At 37.3% G+C, this 11992-nt stretch overlaps 1 protein-coding gene across 1 annotated transcript; it reads right to left on the bottom strand.

Moving 5' to 3' along the window:
• Positions 1-649: 649 nt before the first annotated feature.
• On the bottom strand, positions 650-7968 carry LOC106920152 (synaptotagmin-6). Its single transcript, XM_088004639.1, has 5 exons — positions 7933-7968; positions 6067-7110; positions 3061-3232; positions 1316-1482; positions 650-1211 (listed from the first exon to the last, which is right to left on the bottom strand). The coding sequence occupies exons 1-5, from the start codon at positions 7966-7968 to the stop codon at positions 1062-1064; spliced, it is 1569 nt and encodes a 522-aa protein (XP_087860765.1). The 3' UTR covers positions 650-1061.
• Between the last annotated feature and the right edge of the window lie 4024 nt (positions 7969-11992).

Genomic DNA, 11992 nt, shown 5'->3' with positions numbered 1-11992 from the left:
TGTTTGAACACTTCTTGACATGCAGAAAGTATATTTACAGAAAATGTCCATTGCTTTCAAATTTACCCCTTTAGCAATCATCTAATATGTTACATAGTGTAAATCCAAATTATCCCCTGAGTCTTTCAAACGTTGTCATTTGGTCACAAACTTTGAGATAAAGTATTTCATTAAAAAGAACCGAGGATCATCTCTATTCTAATGAATCTCCAAATGGATAGAGAGGTGGTTCTGCTGACACCTGTTGGCCCACTGCAGTACTGACATATAAAAATCTGTCCTTCCTTATTATTTAAAAAAAAATAAATCTTTGCAATAAGTAATCTGGGACCAACTTTTGTTTTCTGTTTTTATGTTACTATTTTATGTTTGCTGTAAATTATTTTGCTATTCATATTTAAGAAACAAATCCAATCAATGTCAGACATTTTGGTTTTCAGTGAGCCTTTCTTCAACGTAAAATATTTAACCTGTAGATACTTTTAGAGTAGAGATCTTCGTGTGCTTTGTAATTATGTGTCTTTAATTATTCCCATTATCAAAACCTTTTTGGACCCCAACAGTACGAGGTTTCTTTGCAATCCCATTAAAAAAAATAATCAAAATGTGTCCCCAGGTTAATAACAAAATGATGAAGAATTAGCAGGCATCCCAACCATAACAATTACATTTTAACAGCTCTGTGCAGAATGATAGATATAAGTGTGAAAGAGGGATATTGGTACAGTTACAGATGGCAGAAAATAGTCACAAACTGTCAAAGATGTAAATTACACACATGCATGTTAGCCTTTTGTCCAGCAAGCTTTGATATCTGTAGTTTCTTGGCACAAAATAAACAATTCTACAACATTAGTATAAGTTTCACAGTACATCCAAGTTGTTAGAATGCTACAGGAATCACAGTGAAGTAATAATCACTAATGTGATGGAGTGAGATGACTGGTATATTAGAAAAACGCATCATTCCTCCCACCCCAGTGTGATCAGTGTTTCACCTTCTATAGTCCCACAGATAAATGTGATTCTGCTCCACCTACATTTTTTACATATAGTTAGTCCTACACTGCATCTGACTGGATGGCGTGCCAGCGGGTGGTTTCTGTTTGTCCTGGACCGCAGATTTCCCTCCAGTGCTCCTGTCCTACATCTGAAGTATCGCCGCCAATCAGTACGCGCCCCAGAATACTGTTCTTAGTGTAGAGACGGCCCTGTAACAATGAATCCAGATTCAGGTACTTGATGGAGTATCACAGCTTTCGTCGATAAAAGTGTCATTTTAAAGCACACATTTCATTTATCTAAAAACTCAAACCTGCATCACGATGAATTCGAGAGTCAGTGGCAGCTGGGTGATGTCACCAGGTGGAAGGTCAAACAGGAAGGGAGCGTTCCAGATGGGGTTTGGTCCACTGGCCGCTTTGGTCTCCTTTGAGTCGATTATTTTACCATCCTGATGTAAGTTTATGACAACATAGTGATCTGTTAAATAAAAAAGAAAGAAAAAGGCAATTTTTTTGCTTGCTAGTGACACACACCTCTTTAATTTGACCTTTGAGTTAAATATTTTATTTTCACCTGCCGGTTTGAGATGACCGGCTGGATTATATGATCTAGCTAAAAGCTAGTTCCTCCAAATGGAAGTCCAAATTGGGTATATTTCCTCCTCTGTGCACTTGTCACAAAGATTTGCTTCTGATTGGCTCATCATTTCCATGTGACGACTTAGAGAACATTTTATATTTTATTCAGTTGCACATGAAAGTGCCTGGTACAAAGTTTATTAGCATTTCAACAGTTTCTAATGAGTCTTCAATTATTTTTACTGGAATTATTTTATGTGCTTATAGTTTCAGATGTGCTTTTCCTGAGTTGATTTAAGAAAATTGTTAGTTTTTTGTTAGCCTTGCATTGTTCACATAGTATAAAACAAAGGATTGCATCTACTTCAGGCAGACAAACTGTTTTAATATTGTTTTCAATGTTGGAACTTATTTAAAAAAGATAAATTAGATTGCATTGTTTCTATCTATAGTTTTCTTCGACAGTAATCAAATGCAATTATTTATCTTATTATTTGCAGTGAATGTTTATTTACAGAAATCTTCCGTTGCTACACTCACATAATCTAAACAAACTTGTTTATTTCCTCATAGCTCCCGCTTTTGCATATCTCCAACATCACCTGGAATATATAATCACTGTTGATAATCCATTTAAGAAACCTTATTAACTTTACTATCATAGAAAAACACCGTAGCTCTAGTCCATATGTTGTGAAACATTTTTTTCTTTGCACAGATTCTCCTGCTTCCTCCAATCCTAACCAGCAGAAAATCAGATGCAGCGAGATATGGCATAGACCGGAGGGGAAATGACTTCTGGGCTGATCAGCTTTTGATTCAATTATGCCACACGCCAAACAAGGAACTAACTGCAGCTGGACTAAGAAGGAGAATGACTAATTTTATTGTTAATCTTAGCTTTGCCAATTAAGGGAATGAACCCAAATCTAAAGGGATGCAGGCAGATTTAGCTCTAAAGTGAATGTTTCTTGTGACTGGAATTAATGTCAATACCTTGAAACTGACAAAGTTTCAAGGTATTGAAACTTTGGGAGAAAAGATTATGTTGAAGCCTTCCAACCTTAAAAATTTGAAGTTCATTATCAAAGCTAAATCACTAAAATACCTTTTTAAAAATTTATACCACATTGTTTTATCATTTGACAGACCTTTGTCACATTTTCTATGAGAAACAAACTTTTTTGTGAATGAAAATAATTTTAAATCCAGATTTGTCAAGAGCACAAATAATTATGAGCTTGCTGTTATCAAGCTCAAAGGCCTATCAATTATGTTTTCAATGGACTTTATGGAAGCCATTAGATATTATACAAAAGGTCAGATCTGGTATGTTCATTAAACTAAGCAAGTCAATTTTTAGTTTTCTTCTCTCATTAACCTTCCCTACAAAGTAACTAAGCATTTGGATATTTACACAGTTAAAGTGTCCCGACAGATGCATTTTTCCTTGTTTAGGTGTGAAGTGGATCTTCACCTGGAGTTCCTGGGATTCGTGTCAACTTGACCAAATTATCAGCCTTTCGAACCATCACTTTGATTCGCTGAGCCAGGGTCTGGTACTGCAGCAAGATGAACAGTTGGCCCAAAGTCCGAGGCACGCAGATTGAGCTTTTCCTGCATCCCAGAGTCTCCTGAGAACTGAAACTCTGAGGACAAGTAATAGGGAAGATCTATAGGTTAAACAAAACAAAAATGTCATGACTCTTGTGAGAGGAAGAACATTGTTTTTTTTCTCTACAGATATGCACCTTATATTCTTTTGACGACAGAAAATATATAAATGACAAGTGATATCTGATTCAAGTCATAAGTCATAAAATCTTCCCATTCTAAGCATATCTACATTAAATTGTGAGCTACTTAAAGCTAATAGCCATCTTTTTTTCATTTTTCTTGTTTTCATTTAACTACCAATCAAAAATAATAGATGTTTATGTTCTTAGTCACTTTAGATAAAAGCAACAACTGACGTGTACTTCCCACTATAATTTCCATCTGATTTTATGTCAACTCTGATCCGCTTGAACTGTGAAAAGTCCAGTGAGTCACTTTCTGCTGTCAGACGAATGAGCTTAAGCCCAACAGGGATTGCTTGGCGATTTTATTCAACAAGTGTTTTTCAGCTCACTGCCGCTGCCACTACCGTTTCACCTCAGATGATGTCACTCAAATGAACAACACCTTTCTAAGTAGCAGTTTTAACTCAGCACGGGCATGTTTACTTTTCACTGTCAATGTAAATTCACTTAGTGTGTTGATCTCAACAGATGCCTTGTATATAAGCAACATAGAAAGATGATAGCATCGCCCTCCTACACATTTAGTACTGTAACTTGCACATACGTTGTAGGTTCTTTAACCTCTACATGTAAAGAACCAAACAGAGAGTATTATCACTTCAGCCTTTGCAAAGAGGGAGAGTCATAGCTCCAACTTGCCTCCCTGCATCAGCCTAGCTTTATTGAAAGCGGGGTGGGGGTCGGACATAAAACAGAAATTTAAAGATAAGGAGTAGTGGTCCCTCTGAACTAGCTGAAACCGGTTTCTCCAAGAACAGGATGGTCCACCACACCTTGTATCAGCTTAGAGCAGAGAGACTAACTACTTATTCATGAGATAACAATTTGCAAAACTCTGACATACATGATACATCATTTACATAGAGCTGTCACTGAAATAGTGGAGCAATGACCCAACAATAAATGCTGGCAATAATATGCAAACACTGTACTGCTGAAGATCCACTCACCTTAGCATGTGGGATGCTTGAAAATTAATTTGACTGCATATCCTACTTTTAGATAAATAAACAGTTATCTGCATTCTTGGAGGTAGCCAGAGGATTGAAATTTCATTTCCAGGGTGTAAGTTAAATATGGGAAAAATAAATAAAATGCAAAGTTTCAAAAGCAACTTTTGCAACTTTGACACAACATATTGTGATAATCTATCATATAAAATTCCAATGATCTGTTAGCTGTGTTGGAAGCTAACTGTGGTTTTGCTAAAACTGTGACTCTATATGTGGACAGTACATCTGCCTGTATGAAAGCAGGTTGTTTTTTTTTTTTGTTTTTTTTAGATAAATAACTGATTGTTTAATTTGAAAAAAAAAATGCTAATTTTTTTCTCTGCCGACTGAAAAAAACATGACATTTGCTGTGGATATTTTGGACACTCGCATTAAAAACTGAGAGCATGCAAACAAACACAGGAAATGAATAATCATCGATTGGCCTCTTCTCAAAATGCCCATAATCTCAAAACCTTTTATTCCAACAAAATGTCAAAGCAAGAAATGGTAGATGAATTATTGCCAGTAACCTCACTGGTTACATTACAGTGATTACAAAAGTGATGTAGTAGTTCATATTCAGAATGGGCAGACCTCAAAGCTGGAGCCACAGAGCCTTGACCAAGTTACACATCACTCTTCCTCTATTTTCCAGGAGGCAGAGCAACCGTGCTTCTTCTATAGCCAGCCCACATCCACCTGTTTACATTCAGCCGCTGCTCTTACCGAGACTGTGGATGATGGTGCTGTGGAATGGAATCAATAATCTATAACTGGCCATTGTATAAAGGGGAAGGGGACAGGAAATGGGCTTTCCCAACAAGAACAGTGGTGCTCATGAGTGAATACAGTCCATTGAAGCCTCAGGCTCACCCCCCACCAAAAGGCTGTTATTAATGCCTTTTGGCAGCATAGCAGCTGAGTCACAGAGAGCACTGCGTGGGCGCTCATCCAATTTGTTTCACTCGGCCTGTTTGTTCTGCAGTCACTATCAACCAAATCCCCATGACTAACATCTATGGAAAACTGGCTAATGGCATAGCTGATTAGATGTTGTATGTGACCATAGATTAAGTAAGTTATTTAAAAGGGTGCAAGAAAACTTTCCCTATCCATTAAAGCAGCAGAGAAGACTTTGCAAAGACCTTGGGAAGACTTCTTTTTTTTTTTTTTTTTTCAGCGAATCCATGATGTATTCACTGGAACACAAAGTAAACAAAAGCAAGCAGCTCACAAACATTTTTAAAATGTATCAGTTAAAATTATAGCTTTTTGTTGTATAAAAAATATGGCCATGATAAATCATTTCATAAATCATTTTGTTAGATTATTTCTAACAATGTGATATTTATATTGTGCAATTTAATTGAAAATAAATATGTTAAAAGGAAAAACCTTTAAATTGCATCTAATTTTGTTTCAGCATTCAGTCTATTTTTCTGAGGATATCAGCATCCCTATCAGCATCTTTTTGTTGATTCGTCAGAAAATCAACTGGAATGTCCTCCAAAGTTGTTTTTCCCACTTGGAAAGTGGGAGCAACTCCGACTACCCCAGATTTCCACCAAAAACTAGACCAAAAATACTCTGATTTTGTCTTTTTCCAGTATGTAAGAAACTTGTAATTTTAGTATCTGTCTCTAACACACATTTAAGACAGTTTTTTAAAGCTCTTTTTCTATGTACCTTTTTCAGCTTGATTTTGCTTGGGATTAGCTGCTTGGTGTAGGTAGTCTTGGAGTCAGGCTCCCACGCAATCTCCTCACAGGGTAACTCCACTTCCCCCAGAGCGGCCTCTCTCAGCCCAGAGAAGTCCCTGCTGTAGACCGCCAGCCTCAGGGTGCAGGTGCAGAGCTCCTCCACAGAGCCCACCTGCAGCACAAAGCTCTGGCTGACCAGGTCTGGGCAGAGGCTGCGCCGGCGTGGGGCTGTCTGCTGGAGCGAGGGGTGAAGTGGAGGGAGGCTGGCGCGAACAAATACCCCACTACGCCTTCTAGTGTCCCCAGAAAGCCCCAGGATGTTGACCACCAAGGTGCCAGAGCTGGAGCTAAAGAGCAGAGAAAAGTGCAGGAGAGGAGCTGGTTTGGGTGAGGCAGAGATGGAGTTGGAGCCGTACTGAGGGTGACATGGCTCCCCCTGCTGGCTGTTAACGCTGGGAGCACCTGCTGTAAGCCGACTGCTCTCACTGAGAGCATAACTTTCTCCACTAACAGTTCTGCGTCTGCCTATCACCCGGCGGGATTTGGACACAAAGCTGAGCTTGGTGAGGGAGGGCAGGGAAGCCCTGCCGTGACTAGCAGCTTTACTGGGAGAGCAGGGCAGAGCAGAAGTACTAAGGCGCCGCGTTGGGAAAGTAGCTCTGGGAGACTGCGCCAGCTCAGCGGCTCTAGAAGGGCTGTTGTCAAATGGGAGAGTGCTGACGTCATCTTCAGATGGAGAAGATCTACTTTTAGAAGAAGGGCACTCCAACACATCACCATCCAGCTCTTCGTACTGCTGTTTGACAGGCTGAGTACACAGAGAGTGACTTAATGTCACAGTCACACTCTCAGCAGGATGAGGGGACAGAACAGCTGCTTCTTTGTCTTCAGAGGAAAGGCTTTTCTGTTTGCGACAGCAAAGGATGCAGCCAAGAACCAGACAGTAGCAGAGCACAGCCAGACCCACAGCCAGCACAACCTGCAGGTGGACTAGAAAACAAAAAGTCACAAATAGGCACGATAAAGGAGGCTAAATAGTATCTTTGGTTTAACAAGTTAAAAGTATTGCAACATTATTTGGCACCAATTAATAAATAAACATAACACCTATACTAGAAAAATTGCTGTTCCTAGCAAAACAGCCGTGAGAATGCAAATCTGCAGAATGATTGCTGCAAAATATGCAAGAAAGAGCAAAACAAAGCATAAGAATTAGGGAAAAGTAGAAGAAAGCTGTACTTGAATTATGAATTGATATATGAGTTAGCAGAAGTAGTTAAATGCAGTATAATGTACGAACATTGAATATTAATAAGAACAAAGAGAAACAGGAACTAAATATGTGAGAATGCACTTATAAAAAGAAAAAGGAACTTAAAAAGTGAAAGTTCCTTCATGCATTCTCACTGATATTGAGTCCTTATTTATATCACAGAAAATCCAGTCATGATAAAAAGCTAACTGTTTGTTTATGACTAAGGCCGCAGGAAAGGAAACACAAGTATTAGGATTATCATAGACTGACAAATGAAATCGTCTCCAGACTTTGACTCCAAATGAAGATGAATCCATTGCAAGAGGATCCTGCTGAAAACCATTATCTTGTTTCGTCTGCAATCTGCGTGCTTGATGAAATCAAAGAGGAAATGTTGAAATAATTAAAATGATATAGCTGGGCACTCTAGCAAGACATCTGCGCTTGTTTTTTGTTTTGATTCATTCATTTTTTTTTTGTAGAGTTTCAGGTTACATTTTCAAAATCATGGTTGTGTCATCCATGAGGTGTCAAAATAAAAAAACGTTTAAAAACTAAGAATAAAGACCAATATAGCATTGATGTGTTTTGCATCACAATCCCTGACTTGATTTTCCGCATTTTCACAGTCATCTCTATTAGCATGTAATTGTAAATTTGTTTTTTAGACTTAAAAGAGATCGGAGCCAAATAAGCTGCTGAGGTTATTTAACGTCACACAGTGGGGGTGTATTAAGATGACTCACCCTCCATAATTGGATTTTTGTGAAAATCACATCAGCCAGCGACCATGCTGAGATCAACAAATACTAAAATGTTTCCTCTGTCAGGAGTAAAGTTAAGATATATCTCCACGAGGACAAAAAGATTAACTATAAGCTGGTGTAACCCGAGGTGTGTTCCTCCTATAAAAAGATCATCGCATCAGGCAGTAAAAGCTCTTGAGAATGAAACCAATCAACATCCATAAAAGATGAGATCACTATTCATCAAGAGAGCGATAACTCTCCCACCACAGACCCAGCAGCCCCATCACAGAGAGTAACTGGTGGCTCCCCTCCATTAGGAGATGAATCTACTGAGAAGCGATGAATCACACTGATAAAAAATAGCTTGAGTCTAAATTAGCTGTTAGAATGATAATAAAATAATACAAATACAAATTTGAAATCATTTTATTTAGGAAGATTTTTAACATACCCTTGAGAAACTAACTGATTTTGCATTTAGTTTACATTTAAAAAGCAAATAGAATATTCAGTATCTCAGTTTGTTTTGCTGTTTTTTTATTATAAATGATTAACTAACTGTAAAATGAATCCTGAAAAAAATACTTCTGGAGGTTCTTAGTTTCTAGTGGTGCATCTAAAGTTCTCAAAGTACATTTTAGTTCAAATAGTCCTACAAGTACACCTGTTTGTTTAGTTGTTGGTGTTTTGCTTCACATTTCTTTCTTCAGTGTCTGCATAAAAACATATAATCAAAACACAAAGGTTTCCAGATTATCTGACAACAAGAAATATGTAGAAGTTTATGACGAGCACCAGGATGTTCCTCCTCCCAGGACTTGTAAACCAGCTGCATCATCTGCATACAGCCAGCAATGACCTTAAAGCAGAAAGCCTTACGATGACTCCAGTTTAACCAGTTAACAACAAATACCATCCTTCCATTTGAATGATCACAAAAGATATAAAGTTAAGACTGAGGAACAGCTATGTGACAAATGCAACAGTTAAAAGCCAGCATCCCAATCAGCCATACACAAGTCATAAAATCGAATCCTCCAATGTTTTTATTCACTTTATAGAGTATTTTATATGCTCTACATTAGATTTATATGGCATGGTAAGAGCATGACTCTAGTTGATGTGACAGCCAAATTTAGTACTAATGAAAACAAACTAAGAATTTCCAAAAAGGAAAACGGGTTGAAGATTTGAGGGCTTACATCTATATCACCATTTGTTCAGCCTAGACATCCATATCAGAATCCAGGACTTCTTGCAGATTGTGAGTCATATTCTGAGTCAACTCCTGTCTGATCATTTTTCTGCTCTCAGGATCATTCCTCAAGGAAAAGCTGTATCAGGACGAGAATAAGCCAGAACTCATGCCTGAATCTATCGTGGATGGCTCATCCAGCATGAGAGTCCAAATAGATTCCCCTGAAACTCAGTTTTTGAGAAAATTCTTGTTGTTTATTACAATTCTTGGAGTTCAGTTTCAATCTTTAGGAATACCAGTGGGATGAGGTGACTCAGATGTTCACTACTGTTGTATTGCTTAGTAAAAAAAATTAAAAACATAATATTCAATTCTGTTGTGGAAATGGTTGCTTATTTGTTGTAATTGCACAAGTTTTGAAAATAAAATGCAGGCCTGTTTCTTTATATTCTTGCACCACAACAGAGAATTATTTCTTAAGCAATAAGAAATACTCTTATTTCTTATTGCTTAAGAAACAAGACAACTTGTGTTGTCTTCTACAAACAACACAATTTTCTGCTGGACTCAGAGTCAGCATTATTGACCAGGTTTGTGCACAAAGAATTTGATTTCACACACACAGAATACAGATAGAGAGTAGCCTAGATACTTTGCAATACACATGGATTTTGTAGTAAAAAACACAAAGTATCTTTTTTTAATATTTTTAAGGAATATTGATGCTGATATTCACTCTCCTGCAAAATGTATTTTTTGTCAATTTTGTGCGATAAATCAGTGATGTTAAAAAAAAAAAAACACTATTATCAGGGCCAGTCAATGAACATTACAGTAATGTCTAATCTGAGGAGTGCCAATTCAGTCACTTTCAGAGATTAATTGTTAAGAAGTCGCAACAGCTATTATGTTAAAGAAATAACACCGTTTATATTTATTTACTCATAGAAAAAAAATCCGTCTCATTCTCACACTCAAGAACTTGGAAACGAGCCTGATAAGATATTTGGAACAGTCTCCTTTCATGCTTTAGAATCCGATTTTTACAAAAGTAACACGTGACAAAGTCTTACACGGAAAACACATCCTACCTCCCAGAGAATACGACATCTTCAGCGTCTGAGGGAAGCTGGGTCAGAGTGAGCTGACCATCCCGCAGCGATCTGACAACCATCCAGCAGCTGCTTCATCTTCTGAGGGAACCTGCGTCGGAAGGATGCGAAGAAGCCCCACCTTCTTTCATTTTAATATCACAACTCTTCTACCATATAGCTTCCCCAGCTCTGGGAAAATCTGTTCCCCCTGTGTCGGGAACGCGCACTGCAGCCAGAGAGGCGCGGGTCCGACTATTTTCACGGCGCTTCTGATCGATTCCGCTGTAAAAAAAAAAAAAAAACGACTCAGGTCAATTTTCAGTTTAATTCACATCTGCTGTTAAAAACAAAACTCTATAATAAGTAAATAGGTGAAACTGGTTTTGTGTGTTGTTCGTCTTACTTACCAAATTTTTCAGCTTTTTAAAAAATAATCTTCCCCCTCCATAATACGGAAACAAATTCATTTACCTGTCTACTACTTACTCATACAACCACACAATTCATTTAATTTTATTTTGACTTTTTGCAACACAAAGTGGAAAAAATAATAAGTGGAAGGAAATGAACACGTGATTTTTAAGTACTCAATGCAACCAATTGCCATTGCAAGTCACCTAATTAGTAAACATCTTCTACGTGTGTTAAGTAAGCAACAGAATAGAGTTGTGGAGAAGTTTATAATAGGTAATCTTCTAAAACTGAAACTATTGATTAATTTCCCAAACTTTGAACATCTGTCAAAGAGCTGCTTCATCACCTAAAACAGAAACAAATATGGCACAACTGCATACAAGATATGTCTGTCCAGCTAAACTGACTGACTTAAAGGATTAAAGACTAACTGTAGAGGAGATGCAGAGATTCACAGCTCAGATGGAAAGAACTGTTAACTGGATGAGCTATGTGAGCTCCAAAAATCTGGCTTTTAATTGAGGCCATTAAAAAAAAAGTGTAATATGTAAAGCCAGGTAGGAAACACAATAAATGTGGGGAAAAGAGAAACCAAAAATAAACTTTTTACTCTATATGCAAAACACTGTGTAGAGAGAAAAATGACATTCCACATCACTCTAAGGTGAAACATGGTGGGTTTATTCACCTATGCTGGAGAGTAGGTGAGAGTAGATAAAAACATAGGTAAATGAAAGGTAATTATATTGAAAAAAAAACTTTTGGAAGATTGAAATGATTTGAAACTGGAATCAAGGTTTACTTGGCAGCAGGACAATGACATCTTATTACCATAGGCATAGTAAAAGGCTTTAGATCAAATCATATTTGTGTCAGGATGGCCAAGTCAAAGTCTAGATCTAAATTCAACTTTGAGCTGCAACACTATTTATTTATTTATTTATTTATTTATTTATTTATTTATTTATTTAAATATGATGAATATGATGAATACTTACAAATAGGAACGAGATGTTTATTTTTTTTTTTTTGCATCCAAGCCACTTTCTTGTCATTAGTTCATTGGTTTCAACGTTTAGAAGTTTATATCTCACTAGACTGAAGTTTGTTGCTCCAATTATCTCAGTGAATCCTTTCATGTTCCAATTTGCAGGTAGTACCTCTAAAAACAAACATCAGTTTAGGTACAAAATAGTTTTCAA

The sequence above is a fragment of the Poecilia mexicana genome, unplaced genomic scaffold, assembly GCF_051168715.1.
Source record: "Poecilia mexicana isolate PSO_F unplaced genomic scaffold, ASM5116871v1 scaffold_3, whole genome shotgun sequence".
NCBI classification, from domain to species: Eukaryota; Metazoa; Chordata; class Actinopteri; order Cyprinodontiformes; family Poeciliidae; genus Poecilia; species Poecilia mexicana.
Note: the sequence above shows the minus strand (reverse complement) of the source record. Positions and strands in the feature narration are given on the sequence as shown.